Source organism: Taudactylus pleione, unplaced genomic scaffold (assembly GCF_031769625.1).
Source record: "Taudactylus pleione unplaced genomic scaffold, aTauple2 ptg000143l, whole genome shotgun sequence".
Taxonomy (NCBI): domain Eukaryota; kingdom Metazoa; phylum Chordata; class Amphibia; order Anura; family Myobatrachidae; genus Taudactylus; species Taudactylus pleione.
Window position 1 is genome coordinate 184,045 of NW_028284545.1, and position 22,951 is coordinate 206,995.

A 22,951-nucleotide genomic window follows, 5' to 3' on the forward strand; every position below is an offset into this window, starting at 1 on the left:
ATCAACGAGGCGGCTCTAGACATTAGTACTCTGGTGTCTAGAATTTCTTCAGCAGCGGTAGCTGCTCGTCGCACCTTGTGGCTGCGATCCTGGAAGGCGGACGCAGATTCCAAGAGGGGTCTGGAAGCGTTGCCGTTTACCGGAGAAGTTCTCTTCGGTCCGGATCTGGATAAGATTGTGGCCACGCTGGCGGCAGCCAAATCTGCTTGTCTCCCGTCGGCCGCTGCTCCTTCTGGTTCTGGACCATCGTCCTTTCGGTCATCTAGGGCCCAGGGCAGGCCCAAACCACAGTCGTTTCCTCGACAGGCTGGCCCTAAGAAATCGGTCAAGCCCCGGAAACAGGCATGGAGTACCAGACGTCCGGCCCCCAAGCCAGATGACAAGCCTGCGGCCTGACGGTCCGGGTCTCACCTTGGGGGATCCCAGGGTGGGAGGCCGCCTGCTGCAGTTCTCCCGGTGTTGGTCGTTCACTACGACAGACACTTGGGTTCTGGAGGTGGTCTCCCACGGGTACGCCCTCTCCTTCCAGCACAGACCCCCGGCTCGATTCTTCACCACGGGTCTACCATCAGACCGGAACAAGGCTACGGAGCTGCGGAAGGTATTGCACACTATGCTCCAGGCTGGAGTTATAGTGCCTGTTCCTTTCTCCCAGAGGGTTTCTATTCAAATCTATTTTTGGTACAGAAACCCAATGGGTCATATCGTCCGATTCTCAACCTCAAAGCACTCAACAAGTCTTTGCAGATCCCGAAGTTTCGGATAGAGACCCTACGGTCCATCATTCTGGCGCTGGAACCTGGGGACTACATGGTGTCATTGGACATACAGGACGCTTACCTGCATGATGTCCCTATTCTTTTGCGCCATCAAGAGTTCCTTCGGTTTGCAATCCGCAGCGACCACTTCCAGTTTCGGGCGTTACCTTTTGGCCTGGCGACAGCACCACGTGTTTTCACCAAGGTCATGGCGGCTTCTCTGCGGCTGCAAGGAGTCCGCATGTTGCCGTACTTGGACGACCTGTTATTGGTGGCAGGATCTCCAGAGCTCCTGTTACGCCACTTGGACCTGACCATTGCACTGCTGCAACGGCACGGCTGGCTAATCAACTGGCAGAAGTCCACTCTAATCCCGTCTCGGAGGATTCTGCATCTTGGAGCCTTATTGGACTCGGGACAGCAAAGGATCTTCGTGACGGAGGACAAGATCTCTGCTTTACAGTCAAGGGTGCGCAGTTGTCTGCACAGCCGCCGGGTGTCCTTACACTCGGCGATGAGGTTACTGGGCTCCATGGTGTCGGTGTTCGACATGGTGGAATACGCCCAGTTTCACTCCAGACCTCTGCAGCACCTGATCCTGTCCAAGTGGAACGGGCTGCCTCAGTCTCTGAAGTTCCAGACGATTGTGCTCACCCCGGAGGTTCGCCTGTCCCTTGCGTGGTGGTTAAAGACGACCCACCTCAACAAGGGACGTCCGTTCTGGGTTCCAAATTGGGTCCTGTTGACAACGGACGCCAGTCTTCGGGGCTGGGGAGCAGTTTCGGGTCCACACTTGTTCCAGGGCAGGTGGACGCCGACAGAAGCGGAGCTTCCAATAAATATCTTGGAACTCCGTGCGGTCTTAAATGCTCTCCTGCAGGTCCAGTCGGACAATGCTACCACCGTGGCCTACATAAACAGGCAAGGAGGAACTCTCAGTCGGGCGGCTCTCGTAGAGGTCTCTCGGATCCTGGTTTGGGCGGAGCGCAATCTTCCGGCCATATCAGCGGTCTTCATCCCGGGAGTGCTAAATTGGGAGGCGGACTTTCTAAGTCGCCAGGACGTTCATCCAGGGGAATGGTCCTTGCACCCGGACGTTTTTCAACTACTGGTGGACAGGTGGGGTCTTCCAGAAATCGACCTCATGGCGTCCTGGCACAACAATAAGTTGCCGGTGTATGTGTCTCGCACAAGAGACGAAGGGGCGTCTCTGGTGGATGCTCTGTCCGTCCGGTGGACGTTCAGGTTCGCATACCTGTTCCCTCCGGTCTCCCTTCTTCCACGGGTAATCCGGAAATTCAAACAGGAAGGAGGGACGCTCCTGTCGATAGCTCCCGCGTGGCCCAGACGGCACTGGTTCTCAGACCTTCAGGGTCTGTCCGTGGACAGTCCTCTGCGGTTGCCGCTACGACCGGACCTTCTGTCTCAGGGTCCTTGTCTTCACCCGGACCTGACTCGGCTGTCTTTGACAGCGTGGCTGTTGAGACGGCCATGCTGAGGTCCCGGGGGTTTTCCAGCTCTGTAGTGCGTACCATGTTACGAGCTCGGAAACCATCTTCCGTGAGGATATACCATCGCGTGTGGCATACGTTCTTCCAGTGGTGTCGACCGAGAGGTTATGCACCGCGGGAGTTTCGTCTGTCTCGGATTCTCGCCTTCCTGCAAGCGGGACTAGATCATGGGCTTCGCCTTGCTTCTTTGAAGGTACAGGTTTCGGCCCTATCTGTCTGGTTTCACCGTAGGATTGCTACAATCCCAGATGTGCGCACCTTTATGCAAGGTGTTCTCCGTATTCAGCCGCCCTTTGGTTCCACCTGTGGCGCCTTGGGATTTGGCTGTGGTCCTGAGGGCTCTCCAAGGACCGCCGTTTGAACCACTGGGCTCAGTGGATATTAAATGGCTAACAGCTAAGACTGTTTTCCTTCTGGCCATTGCTTCGGCCAGACGTGTTTCTGAGTTAGGGGCTCTTTCTTGTAGACCCCCTTTCTTGGTTTTTCATCGGAACAGGGCAGTGCTCCGCACTCGGCCCGAGTTTCTTCCCAAAGTTGTTTCTTGTTTCTTCCCAACGCTTTGTTTGTCCTCTATGGCTTCCGTACAAAGGGTTGGCCTGCTTCAAAGCAAACTTTGGCAGCCTGGATCCCCGTATGGCTAGTTCTGAAGCTTATCTTCATGAAGGCCTACCGGTCCCTCCTTCTCTGAAGGCTCATTCCACTAGGTCTGTGGGTCCTTCGTGGGCAGCTCGACGTGGTGCCTCGGCAGTTCAGATCTGCAAGGCTGCTACGTGGTCTTCTGTCCATACCTTCGTGAGGTATTACAGGTTTGACACCTTCGCCTCTCAGGATGCTTCCTTCGGGCGGTGGATTCTCCTTTCTGCACAGGAGCGTCCCCACCCTTAAAGGATACTGCTTTGGGACATCCCCAAGGTATCCTGTGGATACCCTATGGACCCTGAAGTAGAAAATATGAGATATGGTAAGAACTTACCCTTGTTATCTCTATTTCTACGAAGTCCATAGGGTTCCACAGGACTCCCGCCCTGTCGCACCTGTGCTGCAGATGGGCTTTGCTCTGGTCACCGGTTTTCCGTCTCCCTCTAGTGAGAATGTGATTCTTGTATGTGTCCAGATCTTTGTTCTCTCTCTTCCTTCTCCTCCTCCGGTCTATGGCTTGGTAACTAACTGAGGTGCCTTGGCCCGGGGGCGGGGTATAGGAGGGGGACCTAGTGCATCCTGGGAGGCTGAAAGCTTAACTCTATGGTGCCCGATGACTGACGTCACACCTATACCCCAAGGTATCTTGTGGAACCCTATGGACTTCGTAGAAATAGAGATAACAAGGGTAAGTTCTTACCCTATCTCATATTTTTTGTCCTGCAAATCGCAGTAAGAAAAATAAATGACCAGTAATGTTTTAGATGAATCATCTTAGTGATGAGGCCGATTAGGAATTGCTGCTGCTTATTGTGTCTAACAGCTCATTAGAAATACAATTGACATTCTAGAATGCAGAAGTTTCCCTCCTATTGTGTGCGTAGATCAGGGTTTTTGGTAGGGTTAACACTTATCCTGTCGGGATCTCCATCTGCCGGCCTTCCGGCGGCGGTATTTCATCCGCCGGGCTTAGGTACGGCGATATAACATAACTATTCCATTTGACGGCTGGATGACAGTGCAATGGAGCGAGGGGGCATTGTATGTGAGGAAATGAGGTTGGAGATGAATTTAAATCTGAGTGGTAGAGGGAGCCAGTAAGGGCCATATTAAAGAGGAGGGGACTCGTGTGCAGTCTCCGTGCGGTGCCCTCTCCTCTCTACCCGGTGGCCGGCGTCGCACTGAGCGAAGCAGTAGACTCTGGTGATGTTCTGGGAAAATGGCTGCCGCGCTGGTTACTTGTACAGCTCTGCTACCACTGACGCGGGACTCCGGAGCGGTAAGTATTGAAGAAATAAGTGCAGGGTGTGTGCCCCATGCACCCATTAGCAATACGCTAGTGGGGTGACTGGCAAAGGTAAAGAGACAAGAGGAAAATGAGGCAGGCAGCAGAGTTTGGGATAGACTGGAGAGGGGTGAGGAGGATGTTACAGTTATCGAGGTGGGAAATAATGGAACGTTTTAGTAGCATCCAGGGTGAGCATAATGGAAATAGCGCAGAGGTGGAAATGGCAGGATAGTGACAGAGACCATATGTCTTGGAAGAAGGAAAGGGCAGAGTCAGGGGAGACACCCAGACATCAGATTTGGGGAACAGAGGAGACAATACTAGCGGAATTGGTATCCTGAGCTTGGTAACATTCTCTATATCCTTAGACCCTCATGCCTTAATTGAAGTGGAAATATGGCATAACGCCTGAGAACAGAGAATGGGCGAACGTGGAATAAATTGCATCAAAACATTTCTCGAGTCCGTCATCCTCACTGCTGGCTCAGCAGCAAATCCATGTGGATGTGGCCTTGACATTCAACATGACAGAATTGGCGCCATAGGAGTCCTATAGGACCCATGTTGCTATGGTGAATGAAGTGGTGGGCTCATGAGCACTTGGCAGGCGGAAGCCAGCACAATAGATTTAAAAGGGTCCCAGCTTGCCACTGGCAGTGCCTGGGCAAAAGCACATTCCCCTGTGTCCTCCCTATAATCCTGGTCTGGTTCTATAGCCAGTGATGTTCAACCAGTCCTCAGGTTGCAAATGATGAAATCACATGTTTACAGACGTCCTGAATACATGACCGGTTGGAGGTACTTGAGGACTGGAGATAAAAACATCTGGGCTTAGTAGATGATACCAGGCTGTTGCCATGATAGTGTGGCATCGCAGAGAATAACGCTTTGTGCCGGAATGTAAATTGGCAGTTTGCAAGTAGCTATAAATCAAGTGACCACCAATATACTAGAATGTTGTCCATCTTTGCTCTAGAACAGCCAGCAGATTTCTCTATTTCAGTATTTCTCCCACTATACATAATACACATTTGTCACTTCACCTCTCTGAGTTCAGCATCGACAACCTCAGGGGAAGCATAGACACTGTCCCTTTTACTGTAGAATATGTTCTTAAAACCTTGTCATCAGCTCTCAAACACATGGCATAAATAGATGTGTATTTACATAATCCATATGGTTATATTACACTACAAAGGGTATTGATAAATCTCAAAGCACTGATCTATCATAATAAAAGGATCAGATCCAGTGTTTAAATAATCTGCAATCTATTTACATGGCGCCTACATATGATGAACAGTTTTATACCATTTCACATCGTAATGCCGGGTGGTACTCAGGATTTTGTTCACGTGTCCATCCCAGGTGTGATCCCTTCCAGACTGGCAGCCCAACCCAGCTTATTGCTGGGGTGATGATGTCACTGCCGTCACGTGATGAGAATCTCCAAGGGCCAGCTCTTTCTATGTGATGAATGGGACCCAGGTTACCCGTTCACACTGCATCGTGAGCCGGGTTGAACCAGTGTTCAATCCTCGTTACCAGGGTTGATATGGGCAGCCTGGCCCTTTCACACTGCACAGTAACCCGGGTTGCTGCACGTTCACATGCAATAACCCGGATTATTGCTTGTAGTGTGAAAAGGGTATTACAGAGAATATTTAGTCATTCACATCAGTCTCTGTCCCAATGGAGTTTACAATCGATGGGGAGGGCAATTCAATTAAATGTGATGTGCTTATGAGGGCTGTTGGGATGCAGTTACTTTACCTCACACCCACATAGACGTGCACAGTACAATGAACAGCGGTGGCCTAAGTAACAGAGGACCTGATTCAGGGCCGCTCGCTCTCAATCAGGGCCGGGCCTTTTTTTTTTTTTAGAACGGTCTCCTGGTCGCTCGCATAGCTGTGGGTGACCACCCACACCTACAGCGAGCGGCCATGATGATGGTCACGATGGTCAAGACCATCGGGCTTGCATTGAGACCCTTATGGTGGGGTTTCATGGGGCCGCCCCCAAATGACAGGCGTTCTCATGGGAACGTCTCCGTTCGACAGCTCGCCCCCTTTGTTGCGAGACCCCAGAGCGCCCGTCGCTAGCCGGGTCTTGCACATGCGCACGCTGGAGCCGGATCCGTAGTGCGCATGCGCTGTGGGCCACCATGGACCCAGTTGCGAGCGACAGCGCTTGCGACCGGGTCTGAATCAGGCCCAGAGATGGTTGCAGCTGCACATCATTTCCCATTGTTGAGTTAAACCCTTTATTTCATAACAAGTCCTTTATTTTATTCCAAGTCTATAGGCTTCCTTTTGTCAGAAGCAAATTATCCTATCTGTATGTTTCTGGAGTAGAGTACCCAGAACAAATCCATGCAAAGTGTTGCATTTTAACACTGGTATTATAAATGTTCATGTACCATTACCCTGAAGTTGCAGTTGTATTAGGAGGTTTGTTTAAACCACAGGTTCTCAAACTCATTTCTCAGGACCCCAAACTGTGCATGTTTTCCATATCTCCTTGCAGAATCACAAGTGAAATTATTAGTTCCACCTGTGGATCATTTAAAATGTGTCCGTCAGTAATGAATACACCTGTGCTCCTGCTGGGTAACCTGGAAAACATGAACTGTTTGGGGTCCTGAGGACCGAGTTTGAGAACCACTGGTTTAAAACATACTCCTAACTAAACCCCCCTTCCAGCTTTATTCAGATATAGATAAATCAGCATTTATTTCTTATAGATGCCATCTGTATTAGCTCCAACATATGGCCCAGTGATCTGTACGCAACACTCTGCAGAGAATGGTCAGCGCACAGTACAAGTCTGGGAATTGTGAAAAATATTTATTTAGGACATTTCCCAGTAACATCTGCTGCGTGAGAGAACCAGAGGAACTCCTCAGCCTGCAGAACAGACAACAGTGCAATCATTATGTAACATGTTCATACATGACAAATTCTAAAGCTCATCAATGTTACTTTTATTCAGTGGCAGGAAATTGGAATTAAAGTCTCAATGAGACACCGGTAGCGTACTGTTCTCCAATTCTGTTCTGTGCCATGTAGATGGCATGTTACTATCTGTGGTCACTGTAACCACCTCCTGCCTAGATTCAATGGGCCTAAAAAAAAAATATCTGGAATGAAATAAAAAGACTCAGCCATTTACTACCTGTACAACACACATTCAAAGGGTTATGTTCCTTTAACAACGCCCACTAAGGCAGGCCTCAGAGTACGTTCATGCAGCTTGTACCCCACTTTGGTTACTAGTGCTACGGTGTCAGGCTCTTTTCCCGCCATAGGCGTGTGGAATAAGGCTTCATGTTCATATGGATTGAACTTGGCACCCATGGGGTTCAGCTTCAGCACTCCGTGCTTCTTGAAGACTTTCTGCATTTGGACTTCAGTCATCACCAGACCTTCATACAGGCTCTTCAGATGAGGGTTGTCATCCTTGACTTCTTCTTTGGGAACACACTCTGTTGCCTTCTCCAAGATGTCTGCCACTTCCAGCAGGTCCTTGCAGAATCCTTGAATACCTTAAAAAAATATAAGCAAAACAAAATCCATTAGGCGGCACTGCTAGCGATATGAGCAGCCACTCAGGAGTCCTAGAAGAACCCGAGAATGCAGCCAGAGACGAGTTTCCTAAACGGAAGTGCTGGATCTACAATGCCGTTCTGTAGCTCGGCACAACTCCACACCAGGAGACGGACACACGGCTGCTAGCACTATAATGTCCTGCTGGATGTATCTCATGACTATTTGGTGCACCGCCATCTTCTCACTTTCATTATTAAGACATTTCATTGCTGCTCGGGTGGAAAGGCGGAATCCTGACGAAAGGTCGGCACAGTTAAAAAGGTTGGCACACTAATATTTTTCTTTTTCAACATTTTTAAGGTTAGTGTTAGGCACTTGGGGGAGGGTTAGGTTATTGGAGGGGACGTTTAAGATTAGGCTCCATGGGGAGGGTTAAGATTAGGGTTAAAAATGAATAAAAAATAAATGTAAAAAATGTGTCGACCTTTTAACCCTGTCAACATTTGTTACAGTTGATCTGTTATACAACACCTGTGGCATGATATAGGGTCACTAGGCAGCAGTAGTAGTAGTAGTACACTCACTTGTACTTTGCCAACAAGCACGTGTTAGAGGATGAGCACTGAAGGGTACACATACTAAAGGTCGATTTTAATTGATGTCGCGTTTCTGGGGTTAAATCACACATTTACTAATACTTAATAAAAAAAAAAAAAAAAAAAAAAAAGTTTGTCAGTAAATGTGTGATTTCACCCCAAGAACACAATATCGATGTTGATTGATTTTAAATCGTGTGAGGACCCTGACGAAAGTGCAACTGTATACATTTTTTTTTTTATATTTTTGTTTGCCTGGCTATGTCGGCTGAACCCCACCATAGGCTGGCGGGCCTGTATATACCATTGCTATGGAGCCCCCAAAGAGCTAGTTACACCCCGGGTACCGCAGGTAAGTGCATAGCATAGCCTTGAGCAGCCATTACTCCTACAGCCAGGCTGCCCCATAAGCTTTGGGAACTTTTAGAAGGCATCACAATCAATTTCCAGCCAACAGAACGGTGTTTAGAAGCTCAAATCGACTGTCTCTCACTATTCTATTCATTTGGGGATTTGAAATTCGATTTTGAGTTCAATTTACATTCGCGATTTGCGAATCGGATGTTAGTAAATGAAGGGATCCTATATTTGACTATGGGAAAACATTGATGTTTTGCCTATATTCGATTTTGAGTGAAATGCCATTTTCTGTTCGATTTGACATTCGATTTTGGCTTTAGTAAGTCTCCAATATTGAAATCGAATGGAAATCGAACAGAATCCAAAATCGATCTTTAGTAAATATACCCGCAAGTTTTAAGGATTTTCAGGCTTAAGCACAGGTGACTTAATTAGTACCTGAGTGAGATTGACTAAACCATCTGTGCACAATCATGGATAATCTTAAAACCTGGACTGTTCGCGTGCCTTGAGGACCGAGTTTGGGAAATCTTGCATTAGACAACTTAGTAACGCTGTAATGGAGTTTCCTTACCCTCCTTATAAACCATGACAGCCACACCAATATTTACAGTCTGTACACAGTGTCCATTACCTAGGAAGCCAGCAAGCCAATCAGAATTCTCTGGCTCTACAGTATGAATGGAAAAGCTCCACCATCCAGGACAGCTCTCCAATATAACAGATAGCATCGAGGACACACAGTATAAACACACCGGTTATTTTAGATACATTACGTATCATGTGATAAATAGTGATGTCCATAAGAGACAACTTAAAAAAAAATAAAAAATGGCAACTTATTGTTACTGATTAAAGACATGGTAATACAACTGACTTTTTAAACAAGAAATGATGTGATTATATGGGGTATATATATTATAAAGATTTTATAAATACACAGGTTTGAATTAAAATAAATCAAACACAAAATATATATTATAGTCACTCAAATACGCGATCAGATATAAAAGTGACACACACACACACCTTAGATTATACACACACGTACATCCTTTGGTGGGTGTAGGCTATTACATTTGGCCCAATAACTTGTTATTTGGAAAACCCCAAAGGCTTTCAGATAAGCGACCCCATATCCAGCATTTCCCTACCGAGTCCTCTGTAGTAAGACCCGATGAACCAGATCTCACAGATCTGTATCTATACTCACCATATAACTTTGCCTCTTCCACCAACTTCTGGCTCCTCTGCCTCAAATTTTCAGTGTCCGCCAACGCTCGCTTGTACTTATCCTGGAAGACAGAAGAACGGGAGTTTTACAGTTCTAAGATAACGCCTCAGTTCATTGCCAGTCATGGAACACGGTCTCATACGGCTATTGGGGCATGTTGTTATTATATGGAGCCATCCACCCCTGTTCACCTGTGAGAACAGCAGGGCTGCAGGAACTAGCATACAGGATAGCACAGGATCTGTGCTATAATTTGGGAGCAGACGGGGCTTTCGTTGGAATAAATATTTTATTGCAGAACACAGAGATATACAAGAAAAAATAGGGTGACAAAAATACACAATTTTAAATGTAATGTTCATGAAAATAGAGTAATCCCATAAATTGACCCAAAACCGTGGTTCGGTAACACAGAGACAACAAGTACGTGTAATGTACATTTTATTTATTAACCAGAGACTCACACGGCCCAAGTTACACACAATGCAGCAGGAATCTTATTTATGGCTTGTGTTGTCACTTATTTCAATGTACTGGAGGGAGGAGCAACTCTGTATAAATAACATGTAATACCAGTCCGATGCCAGTAAAGTGAATGGGGGGGCTGCTCCGGGCTTAGCCAGCACTTTGCAGAAATCATCACCAAACTCCTTCCCGAATACAGGAGATGGACCCCAGTCTCCCATGTGATAGCTGTGTCCCCCCTTTGTACAGATGCTAGTACATTGGAGGATAGAACAACACAGAAGTTCATTTGAAAAGGAAAAAAAAATAATAATAATTTAAACACTGACCCCCTTTTGTAACAAATTAATAAGATGCCCCCTTAGAGAATACCAATGATAATAGGGAAATTGCAACCACTCTGTTTATTGCTATTTTCTCATTGTTAGTTGCTGTGGATAGTTTGCACGTACCGCATACAGTACACGTAGGTGTCTGACTCTAGCCTGTCACAATGGATTTATCTGCCTGATTTAGTTTGCTGTACACATTAAAATTATTTCTTTACATTTTAAGTGCGACTTGAATTAAAAGCTGAACTTGTCCTGCAGCTGAAATCTATTCACGTTTAAAGAAGAATACGTTCCCAGAAGTGTGGCCTAAACTGAGGCATATTTGGTGAACTGGCCGGGTACTTCTATAGAATTGGCACTAACTGATTCTCCTCTATATACCCCATGTATTAATAAGAGACTAAACTAATGCTAGCACTTGGGGCCGTATTCCATTAGAGGCGAATTTGGCAAAAATATCGCCTAAAAACTTTTCGCCTAATTCAGTTCCATGACGATTTCACCTAAGCGGAAACTCGTTGCATTGAATTCGGCAAAATAGATTCTCCACTGAATAACGGTGTAAAAAAAAATAAAAAATAAATCTTTATTTTGGGGTGCAAAACGTGGGGAAACAACTCAGAATCCTTGGGACAGCCCCCAAAGGACAAATCTGTACAAATACAAAAAATATGAGATATGGTAAGAACTTACCCTTGTTATCTCTATTTCTACGAAGTCCATAGGGTTCCACAGGATACCTTGGGGTATAGGTGTGACGTCAGTCATCGGGCACCAAAGAGTTAAGCTTTCAGCCTCCCAGGATGCACTAGGGCCCCCTCCTATACCCCGCCCCCGAGCCAAGGCATCTCAGTTAGTTACCAAGCCATAGGCCGGAGGAGGAGAAGGAAGAGAGAGAACAAAGATCTGGACACATACAAGAATCACATTCTCACCAGAGGGAGACGGAAAACCGGTGACCAGAGCAAAGCCCATCTGCAGCACAGGTGCGACAGGGCGGGAGTCCTGTGGAAAGCTATGGACTTCATAGAAATAGAGATAACAAAGGTAAGTTCTTACCATATCTCATATTTTCTACTTCAGGGTCCATAGGGTATCCACAGGATACCTTGGGGATGTCCCAAAGCAGTATCCTTTAAGGGTGGGGACGCTCCTGTGCAGAAAGGAGAATCCGCCGCCCGAAGGAAGCATCCTGAGAGGCGAAGGTGTCAAACCTGTAATACCTCACGAAGGTATGGACAGAGGACCACGTAGCAGCCTTGCAGATCTGGACTGCAGAGGCACCACGTCGAGCTGCCCACGAAGGACCCACAGACCTAGTGGAATGAGCCTTCACAGAAGGAGGAACCGGCAGGCCTTCATGAAGATAAGCTTCAGAAATAGCCATACGGATCCAGGCTGCCAAAGTTTGCTTTGAAGCAGGCCAACCCTTTTAACGGAAGCCATAGAGGACAAACAAAGCGTCCGACTTCCTAAACGAAGAAGTGCAGTCAACATAAGTCCTTAAGGCCCGCACAACATCCAAAGAGGCCTCACCCACGGAAAGACCCGGTGAGTTAAAGGCCGGAACAACGATTTCCTCGTTAACATGAAACTGGGAAACAACTTTGGGAAGAAACTCGGGCTGAGTGCGGAGCACTGCCCTGTTCCCATGAAAAACCAAGAAAGGGGGTCTACAAGAAAGAGCCCCTAACTCAGAAACACGTCTGGCCGAAGCAATGGCCAGAAGGAAAACAGTCTGAGCTGTTAGCCATTTAAGATCCACTGAGCCCAGTGGTTCAAACGGCGGTCCTTGGAGAGCCCTCAGGACCACAGCCAAATCCCAAGGCGCCACAGGTGGAACAAAGGGCGGCTGAATGCGGACAACACCTTGCATAAAGGTGCGCACATCCGGGATTGTAGCAATCCTACGGTGAAACCAGACAGATAGGGCCGAAACCTGTACCTTCAAAGAAGCAAGGCGAAGCCCATGATCTAGTCCCGCTTGCAGGAAGGCGAGAATCCGAGACAGACGAAACTCCCGCGGTGCATAACCTCTCGGTCGACACCACTGGAAGAACGTATGCCACACGCGATGGTATATCCTCGCGGAAGACTGTAAAGCAGAGATCTTGTCCTCCGTCACGAAGATCCTTTGCTGTCCCGAGTCCAATAAGGCTCCAAGATGCAGAATCCTCCGAGACGGGATTAGAGTGGACTTCTGCCAGTTGATTAGCCAGCCGTGCCGTTGCAGCAGTGCAATGGTCAGGTCTAAGTGGCGTAACAGGAGCTCTGGAGATCCTGCCACCAATAACAGGTCGTCCAAGTACGGCAACATGCGGACTCCCTGCAGCCGCAGAGAAGCCGCCATGACCGCCATCACCTTGGTGAAAACACGTGGTGCTGTCGCCAGGCCAAAAGGTAACGCCCGAAACTGGAAGTGGTCGCTGCGGATTGCAAACCTGAGGAACTGTTGATGGCGCAAAAGAATAGGGACATGCAGGTAAGCGTCCTGTACGTCCAATGACACCATGTAGTCCCCAGGTTCCAGCGCCAGAATGATGGACCGTAGGGTCTCCATCCGAAACTTCGGGAACCCGCAAAGACCTGTTGAGTGCTTTGAGGTTGAAAATCGGACGATACGACCCATTGGGTTTCTGTACCAAAAAAAGATTTGAATAGAAACCCTGGCCCCTCTGGGAGAATGGAACAGGCACTATAACTCCAGCCTGGAGCATAGTGTGCAATACCTTCCGCAGCCTTGTTCCGGTCTGATGGTAGACCCGTGGTGAAGAATCGAGCCGGGGGTCTGTGCCGGAAGGAGAGGGCGTACCCGTGGGAGACCACCTCCAGAACCCAAGTGTCTGTCGTAGTGACCGACCAACACTGGGCAAACTGCAGCAGGCGGCCTCCCACCCTGGAATCCCCCAAAGGGAGGCCCGGACCGTCAGGCCGCAGGCTTGTCATCTGGCTTGGGGGCCGGACGTCTGGTACTCCATGTCTGCTTCCGAGGCTTGACCGATTTCTTAGGGCCAGCCTGTCGAGGAAACGACTGTGGTTTGGGCCTGCCCTGGGCCCTAGATGACCGAAAGGACGATGGTCCAGAACCAGAAGGAGCAGCGGCCGACGGGAGACAAGCCGATTTGGCTGCCGCCAGCGTGGCCACAATCTTATCCAGATCCAGACCGAAGAGAACTTCTCCGGTAAACGGCAACGCCTCCAGACCCTTTTTGGAATCTGCGTCCGCCTTCCAGGATCGCAGCCACAAGGTGCGACGAGCAGCTACCGCTGCTGAAGAAATCCTAGACACCAGAGTACTAATGTCTAGGGCCGCCTCGTTGATGTAGGTGGCCGAATCATGGAGATTGCCAATCAACTCCGCCTGTTCGGCCGGACAGTCGGAATCAAAAGAAGCCTCTAATGAATATGCCCAGCGCTCCATCGTTCTGGCAACCCAGCAAATGGCCATAGACGGCCGTGCTGCCCCCCCCGCAAGGGAATAAGCGGACTTCAGGCAGATCTCCACCTTGCGGTCCGTAGCATCCTTAAGGGAGGACAAGGATGGCATCGGCAATGTGGCACTACGGACAAGACGGGTCACGTGAGAATCCACCTGTGGAGGGGATTCCCACTTTGCAAAATAATTATCCGCGAACGGATAAGCCACCGCCAGGCGTCTCTGCGGCTGGTATCTTTTGCCAGGCTGTTTCCACGCCTCCTCTAAATGGTCCACCAACTGACCCGAAAGAGGAAAGACTGTGGCATCGCCCTTCACATCTTTGAAAAAGGCATACTTAGATTTAGCCGCTGGGGGAACTTCGTCCTCAATCACCAAGGCTGTGCGGACCGCCCGAATAAGTCCAGGAATATATACTTTGGACTTAGCATCAGCGTCCTTAGCATGGAGAGGTTCCTGATCGTAAGGATCCAGAATCTCCCCATCATCAGACGTCCCCTCGTCATCCTCATAAGGAGCCGACAGAGACGCCACCGGCCGTTTATGCGGCCGCATCACAGACTCCCCTTGCAACACATCCGACAAGTGCTGTACAGAACTCATCAGGGAGTTAACCCACGCTGGCTCCTGAGAAACCGGGAGCGGGGAAATAGGGAGACTGTGGGGTACCACCTATTGTCGTGGGAAACCCTGCATGGGTGACGACACCACTGACTGCTGGGACAAACCCATCGGTGTAAACGCGGGCTGCGGAGCTAACTGGCCCACTAAGGCTGTAAGCGCTTGAGCGAAACAAGCCCAGGGCGGCTCCTGTACCGGTGCAGTAACCGTAAGAGGCCGCGCCATAGACAAACACTGCCGGCAGAGGCCCTCCGCGCTACCCTCCCCATCCGCTAACAGTACTTTACACGTTATACACTGTAGCCGGAGGGGAAAATCACTTTCAGACATGATGGCACCACGTATGTGACCCCTCTCACCAATTATATATTTAAGAGGCGAGAGACCACCCTGCAGCACCGCACCGCAGCGCAAGGGCTTAGCAGAAAAATCAGGGACAGTATAAAGCTGACAGTTTAGAAAAAAAGTTACAGGCAGCAGCGCTAGCACAGTCACATACAATGCAGAGAAATAACAATTCCTGCACTAACAGCGCTGATCACTCAACTACACAGACACAGGGCCTGGTAGGACACAGCGCTGCATACACAGACCTGACCACAGCGGAGGAGAGGTATGCGGGGGGACCCAGACCACGATGCTTCTAATGCAGGCTTCCAGCAGCGTTCACCATGCTTCAGAAAAGATGGCCACCGAGGAGCAGAGAGAAGACTGGCCTGGGGGAGGAGCGCTGACACAGGGCCAGTCAGCACAGTGCAGAGAGGGCTGTGTGCAGCGGGGGAGGCGCCGGCTGTGAGACAGGGAAGGCGCGCTCCCCTGGCATGCATTTAACCCCTGGGACGCCGCAGTGCTACCGCTCTGCTGCGGTCCGCTGTCCCAGGGGGTAGTGGAAGCGCAGGTTGGTCGACTGGCTCCACGCTGCAGCCAGTCCCCAGGGAGCCCCCTGCCTGGGGACTTAGGACCATGTGATCAGCGGGGACCCCCCGCGGGACCCCGCTGCTTACCTCTGTCCCCCTTGAATCCGGCCATGATCCGGAACATCTGGGGTCACCGCTAGCTGTGACCCCAGATGTCCACCAGCATCCCCGGATCAGTACCGGCGTTCTGGTACCGGCGGGGTGTAGGGAAGACAGCATGGACGTCAGGACTGACTGTCCATGCTGTTCATCCAGATGTGCAGCCACAGCTGCATGAAGAAAAAGCTTCAGGGGCTCTTCTAAGCCCCCCTCTAGCAGGTGCCTCCGACTACGGCCGGGCACCAAACGAAACTGGGATGCCTTGGCTCGGGGGCGGGGTATAGGAGGGGGACCTAGTGCATCCTGGGAGGCTGAAAGCTTAACTCTTTGGTGCCCGATGACTGACGTCACACCTATACCCCAAGGTATCCTGTGGATACCCTATGGACCCTGAAGTAGAAAACAACCCCAAAAGAGACATGTCATTTTTTGTCTGAAAATGTAAAAAGTGGGGGGACAAGCATAAAAACTAGCGTAAAAGGCTTATTGGGGGGCTGCAGGGATGGGTCGGGTGTTTTTGGGATTGCAGGTGCATGCAGCAGGAGGATTTTTCACATTTTTAAAAACTTCACTTTAGAGACCTAAATATATGCTAGCACCCATTTTCATGTACCCCAAATGTGACAGGACTTCTTATTTTCACCAGAAAGTACAGCTTATGCCATTCTTCACCACTTTAACAATTTACACAACTAAAGTACCCAAAATAGTCTTATTAGGGCTATTAATACACACCTATATTGATTCCCTATGTTAATGTATCTTTTTCTGGGGTACAGACTGATTTCCCCAAGTCTTTCAGTTTCAGCCTGTTCCGCATTCGCCTATTTCCAGTTTCTCCTGCTTTGCAATTGAATTAGGCGAAAAGCGGGGACGCGCATGGAATGAATTCTCCTCTGAAACAGGCGAATGAGGCGAAAAGTCGGACAGGTGAAAACTTTCCGACTTTTCGCCTCTAAATGAATACGGATCATAGAGTGAATTTTCAGCCAACCTGAGAATCCCCTCTCTTCTAATACCCTGAAGCCAGTACAAGTGGTATCACTAGAGAGAATAAACATTTAGATTTTTATTTTTGGGGAATCTCCTGTAAGACACCCCGCTTTCCTGTACACCTCCATGTCCTTCAATGAAAGGATAATTCCCGGTAGGTACCAAAATTCACTTTGTCTTGTACGGGCTGAGAGCAAGGAGGATAAAAGAGAATTATTAAAGATATACATGGGGTGGATCACCCACATCGCAGAAGATCCCCTCACACAGGGCACGTTATCTGCCCCCCTACCTCACACGGGGCCCGTTACCTACACCCCCCCCTCCCCCCTCCCCTCGCGCAGGGCCCGTTACCTGCCCCCTCCCCACGCCTCGCGCAGGGCCCGTTACCTGCCCCCTCCCCTCGCGCAGGGCCCGTTACCTGCCCCCTTGCCCCGCTCCATAACACTGAATATTCACCAGTCTCTGAGGCCTGGGAAGTGATCGATCATAAAATAAAGTACCTGGAGGTTGGTGTAAAATACAAGGCAGTCACATAAGTCTGAGAATATACTGACGTGGTCTCTTCTCACTCACTGTTATTTCTTTGATTTGATCTTCTAGTTTGGCCTTTTCTGCCGCCAGCTGTTCTGCGCTCTCCTCCACCGCGCTCTTACTCTTCTCCTCTGTCTCTTGTGTGGGGTTATTAGGCTGCTGAGCCGCTGTGCACACAAGCCGCGGACACGTCCTGCTATAGAGACACAATCACATGGAGCAATTCACTTTTTAGATGGAAAATACATTGTAATAATATTCTGTCATTTTGACCTGAAAAGTTTCATTTAACTTAAAAAAATCAGTCATAAAATATCTACAAGATTTTTGTGATCTCATACGGCACAACCAAGCACAGCATATGGTTATAGATCACTGAGGTTCCAGACAGTCCCTGAACTACAAATCTAAGAGGTCATTAATGTGCTATATTATAGTATTTACGCATCACTGTAAATATTACATGTGTGTGCTGTAATTTGCATTACACAGACCGGCACCAAGGGGATTGCTTTTAGAACTTCAACCTGAAAGAGCTTTGACCTCTAAATAACATCTCTTAACAGACAGTGCACAACACCACAGCCCCAATACAGTCACTGTTGTCCTGACTGTAATCGGTACAGGCACATCACTCAGACCACATATCTAGGGGTGTACTGAGGAAATTTTGTGCCAATTAAAAAAAAGTAAATGGTTTACATGGCACCGCTGCATTTTATACAACATAGGCCATGACTTGTGCCTTGGCAGGAGCAGCAAGAACTTTTTCAAATAGAGATCACAATAGAAATGTGAATATTGGAACAATCTTTATTGCAGTATGAAGCCTCAAAGGGGGGAGAAATAATTTGATATAAGAAATGAACGTATTCCATCACTAGACTTGTGTACACAATGTATACGATATATGATCAACATTCTGAAGGTATGTAAAATAAGAATGAGAAATTGTCAAATATTATATCTGACATTGTAAGCACGGTAGACTGCATCATTTTGTCACCGTCTCAGTGGTTGTGTAACCCCCACTCACTAGTGACTGATGCTGATGATGCAATGCTGCACAATCACACATTGCCAGTGTCCAAGGACAGGACAGACAGACAGAGGGGCCAAGGGAGTATCATGCATGGTAGCCTTCCAGTACTAATACAGCAGGGGTGCAGGGCACTAATGTACACTATACAGCAGGGGTAGGCAGCCTAGCTACTGTGGAACTACACATCCCAGCATGCCTTGCCACAACTTTGCTATTAGGGCAGGCTACGCTGGGAAGTGTAGTTCCACAGCAGCTGGGGTGCAAAACAGAGAGGCATGTAATGTATTGTGAGATCTCTGCTGACACCAACATCCTGCCAATGAGTAAGAACTAGTAATGGAGGATAATTATGAATGTAGGCTACTGTCGAACCACAACTGCCAGCATGCCTTATTCCCCTGGCTCAACATCTGGAGAGTCCTCCCTGTCTCACTCACCGGAGCGGTGTCCTCGGGGTCCGCAGCAGCAGCGTGCCCAGGCTGTGCCTCAGTGTCAGCAGGCCCCTGGCTGCCATGTCTGTCTCCTATCAGCGCTCACACACGGACCGCACGCAGAGAGCTGCCAACCGGCCTCACAGCCTAACCCGCTGGTCAGGAGCACAGCCAATCAGGTGTTCCCGGCCAGTGTACGGCGCATGCGTCGGAGGAGCAAGGTCACAGCTGCCAACCTAGTCAAGGTAGGTTGTAGGGGAGTTGAGATGTCAAATTGGGACATGAGAATAGAGCCGCACAGTGATTGGCTGGAGGAGGGATGGGCGGAGCTAATGTGATCTCATCTCTACACAAGTCTCTGCATCATTCATGTTGCTTTGGATCAGTGGTGTCAAACTCGGGCCATCCAGCTGCAGTGGAACTACACATCCCAGCATGCACTGCCACAGTAAAACTGGCAGGGCATGCTGGGATGTGTAGTTCCACTGCAGCTGGAAGACCCAAGTTGGACACCACTGCTTTAGATGTTGATAACAGTAAAAAAGTAATATATTGGTAAAACAATTAGTAAATATGACTCATCATTTAGATGGTAATTGCAAAATAGTGTTCCTTCCATCTCAGATTAAATGACTTGAATTGCTGCAAATTATTATTTATAGCAGCACATTTTTATTTGTTGTCAGTTATTTATATAGCGCACATAGGAACGGATTCAGAGACGTACGTAATGGCGATTTTTACACTGAGCGATTGATCGCCATTGCTCATGCGTATATGCCGCACTGTGCACATGCTGCGATTGTCTTTCGATTCTGCACGCACAGAGAACCCATTAGCAAAATGAGTGACAGGTAGTCAGCGTTTGGAGGAGGTAACGGGGGGTAGTTAGATAAACGCAGGCGTTTTACCCTTTAAACGCTGTTACATGGGTGTGCATAAATCAGCCATAGTGACCACACACGCAGCATGAGAGCTCTCTGCATGTCAGGATAGCCGCTGTATTGGAGACATGTCAGACCTGCCGCAAGGCCTGCATTGCTGGTCGATGTGCGTCGACGTTAGCGATATTTATGCTGGTACGCGACGACGTTGTACACAGAAGCAGTGGGTGTCCTTATGCTCTGGTAAGCTTTGACATTATTAGCACATTTTCGCAGCTGTCCATCTCTCATTCAGGCCCATATTCTGCAGTTCTTTAAAGAGAATATTTCAATCATTCACATCAGTCCCTGTTTCCAGTAGAGCTTACAATCTATGGGGGAGATGTATGAAAGCTTGGTAAGAGATAAAGTGGAGATAGATAAAGTACTAACCAATCAGCTCCTAACTCATTATTCAAACATAGCCTGTAATATGACATTTAGAAGGTGATTGGTTGGTACTTTATCTCTCTCCAAGGCTTGATACATCTCCTCCAAATTTCTCTATCACATGAACACAAACAAGTGACTAGGGTTCATTTTTTTTGTCAGCAACCAATTCCCCTACCAGAATGTTTTTGGAGAGTGGGAGGAAACCCAAGCAAACACAGGAAGAATGTACAAACTCCAGACAGATCATCATTACCGGGAATTGAGCACATGACCTAAGTGCTGCCCATATCATTTAAGACATACCTTTGGAGTGTTCCCACTTAGGTGGGACAGTCCCGAATTAAGGGCTATTACCTACCATCATCTATCGGGACAGCTTTGTTGGGAGGTGTCTCTTGTACAGTACTGCTCTGCATAGCAAATAAACTGGTAACGAGAGCCGGGAGAACCTGCCAGCGAATGGGTACTTGGAGGGGAGTACGGTGCAGCCTAGCATTTTTCAGTGCTAGGCATGCCGCAGTGGGAGTTGCCATACCCTGTCATGATGTGGACAGACAAGCACAGGGTCATTGCCGGCTTGAGGAGCCGCACCCTCTGCAGAGAGGGACTCCGACGCCCCCATACCCTGCGAGCGGCAAAGCCGTGCGCGCCCGAAAATGGGGCGTGGATTAATTTCCATATGCCACACCCCCTGAATGATGCTAAAAAGGGGTCATGGAGTAATACCATATGCCACACACTCCGTATGGCACGCCTCCCAGTTAACATAAGGCTGGGGGCGAGCCCAGCACTCCTTCAATAGCTGAGCTGCCCCCAGCCCTCTCCCTGCACTGAACGGATGCCCATTCCTCTTCTCCACAGTTGCGGCAGTGGGTGTGCCCAACCTCTCGACTACTGGCGGGACACTTCGGCCCCGGGTGGAACAGCGGGGCAGTAGATGAATAGGCCCCTAGGTCTCTCAGGGTTTTCATTGGCTGAGAGCTCTCTTTTCCCTATTCTACATTGAAAAGTTTCCACAAAATTGGAGAAGCATTAGCCAATGATAACTCACATTAAGAGAGTCTTTGTTGCCAGTGAGCACCATATCTATAAAGCTATTGATTATAATAAGTACAATCAGAATTCCAAAAACTCTTCTTTCTATATTGCTCAACCGAATGCATACCTTATGGAGAACACAGATGTCTGCAATTATAAATGAAGTGGGTAAGGTAGGGGTGGTGTATCGCGCACTGATGATAATGACAAGCGTACAGATAGGGGTGGTGTATCACGCACTGATGATGATGACAAGCGTACAGATGGGGTGGTGTATTGCGCACTGATGATGATGACACGCATAGAGATAGGGGTGGTGTATCGCGCACTGATGATGATGACACGCATACAGATAGGGGTGGTGTATCGCGCACTGATGATGATGACAAGCATACAGATGGGGTGGTGTATCGCGCACTGATGATGATGACACGCGTACTGATGGGGTGGTGTATCGCGCACTGATGATGACACGCATACAGATAGGGGTGGTGTATCGCGCACTGATGATGATGACAAGCGTACAGATGGGGTGGTGTATCATGCACTGATGATAATGACAAGCGTACAGATAGGGGTGGTGTATCGCGCACTGATGATAATGACAAGCGTACAGATAGGGGTGGTGTATCGCACACTGATGATAATGACAAGCATACAGATAGGGGTGGTGTATCGCGCACTGATGATAATGACAAGCATACAGATAGGGGTGGTGTATCGCGCACTGATGATAATGACAAGCGTACAGATAGGGGTGGTGTATCTCGCACTGATAAGGATGACAAGCATACAATAGGAGTGGTGTATCGCGCAGTGATGATGATGACAAGCGTACAGATGGGGGTGGTGTATCGCACACTGATGATAATGACATGCATACAATAGGGTTGGTGTATCGCGCACTGATGAGGATGACAAGTGTATAGATAGGGGTGGTGTATCGCGCACTGATGATAATGACAAGCGTACAGATAGGGGTGGTGTATCGCGCACTGATAATAATGGCAAGCGTACAGATAGAGGTGGTGTATCGCGCACTGATGATAATGACAAGCGTACAGATAGGAGTGGTCCAGCCACAGATACGCACAACTCTGCGAGCTGCCCTCCAAGCACCAAAAATATCCATAAAGATAATGACCCTTAGCCAACTCTTAAATCTTATTTAGCAGATTTCCCCGAATAGCTAGAATTACGGCATACCACCTAATATTTGAAAGGTGGGTAGTGAGACTTTGTGCATGTGGGGGCATAGCCTTCCACTCCGGGGGCATGGCCTTCAGGCATGGGTTCACAGCCGAGCATCACACCACCATTTTCCTGCATTCTGGGGGAATGCCAAACGTTCCCCGAGCTGCTGGGCTGCTCCCAGTCCCTCAGTCTGTGATTCAGAGCAGCGGTGATAGTGTGACCATGCCAACCTTTTCCCCACCGTGGGACATTGGGGCCCACGGGTCTGACGGCAGGACTGTCCAGTCACAATAGGAACGTTTAAGAGGTCTGCTATAATGATCGTGTGATTCTGAAATGTTACAGGTAACGTGCATTGAAAAGAATGGCAGCTTAAATATGGACCTACATGTAGCCGGCTCCGATTCGCTGTTCCTGCCGTGTTTGTGATGATGCAGTTGCGTGCTTTGAAGCAGTAATTTGTTTTCAAGCAAAACCAGGTTATTTTTGCCATAAAATTAATGGCTGCTTTAAATCTAGGTCACTGGCACCAGCCAATGGGACCCTATTACATTTTGGCCATGGTCATCGCAGGCACCCAACTTGGAGAGTTCAGT

The 22,951-nt window shown here is 48.7% G+C and overlaps 1 protein-coding gene across 2 annotated transcripts; it reads right to left on the reverse strand.

Moving 5' to 3' along the window:
- Positions 1 to 7,029: 7,029 nt before the first annotated feature.
- On the reverse strand, positions 7,030 to 19,047 carry GRPEL1 (GrpE like 1, mitochondrial). Of its 2 annotated transcripts, none has more exons than XM_088473886.1 (4): positions 18,814 to 19,047; positions 17,377 to 17,527; positions 9,917 to 9,998; positions 7,030 to 7,743 (listed from the first exon to the last, which is right to left on the reverse strand). In XM_088473886.1, the coding sequence occupies exons 1-4, from the start codon at positions 18,888 to 18,890 to the stop codon at positions 7,397 to 7,399; spliced, it is 657 nt and encodes a 218-aa protein (XP_088330012.1). In that variant the 5' UTR covers positions 18,891 to 19,047; the 3' UTR covers positions 7,030 to 7,396. The 2 variants fall into 2 exon arrangements, with proteins under 2 accessions (XP_088330012.1, XP_088330011.1); XM_088473885.1 differs by having other exon boundaries at positions 17,377 to 17,530; positions 18,814 to 19,043.
- Between the last annotated feature and the right edge of the window lie 3,904 nt (positions 19,048 to 22,951).

Coding starts and splice junctions, on each gene's coding strand:
- GRPEL1 (XM_088473885.1), bottom strand. CDS start 18,890: ATGGCAGCCAGGGGCCTGCTGACACTGAGGCACAGCCTGGGCACGCTG. Junction 9,999..17,376: donor ATCAAATCAAAGAAATAACA/GTGAGTGAGAAG, acceptor TCTGTCTTCCAG/GATAAGTACAAGCGAGCGTT. Junction 7,744..9,916: donor GGAAGAGGCAAAGTTATATG/GTGAGTATAGAT, acceptor TATTTTTTTAAG/GTATTCAAGGATTCTGCAAG.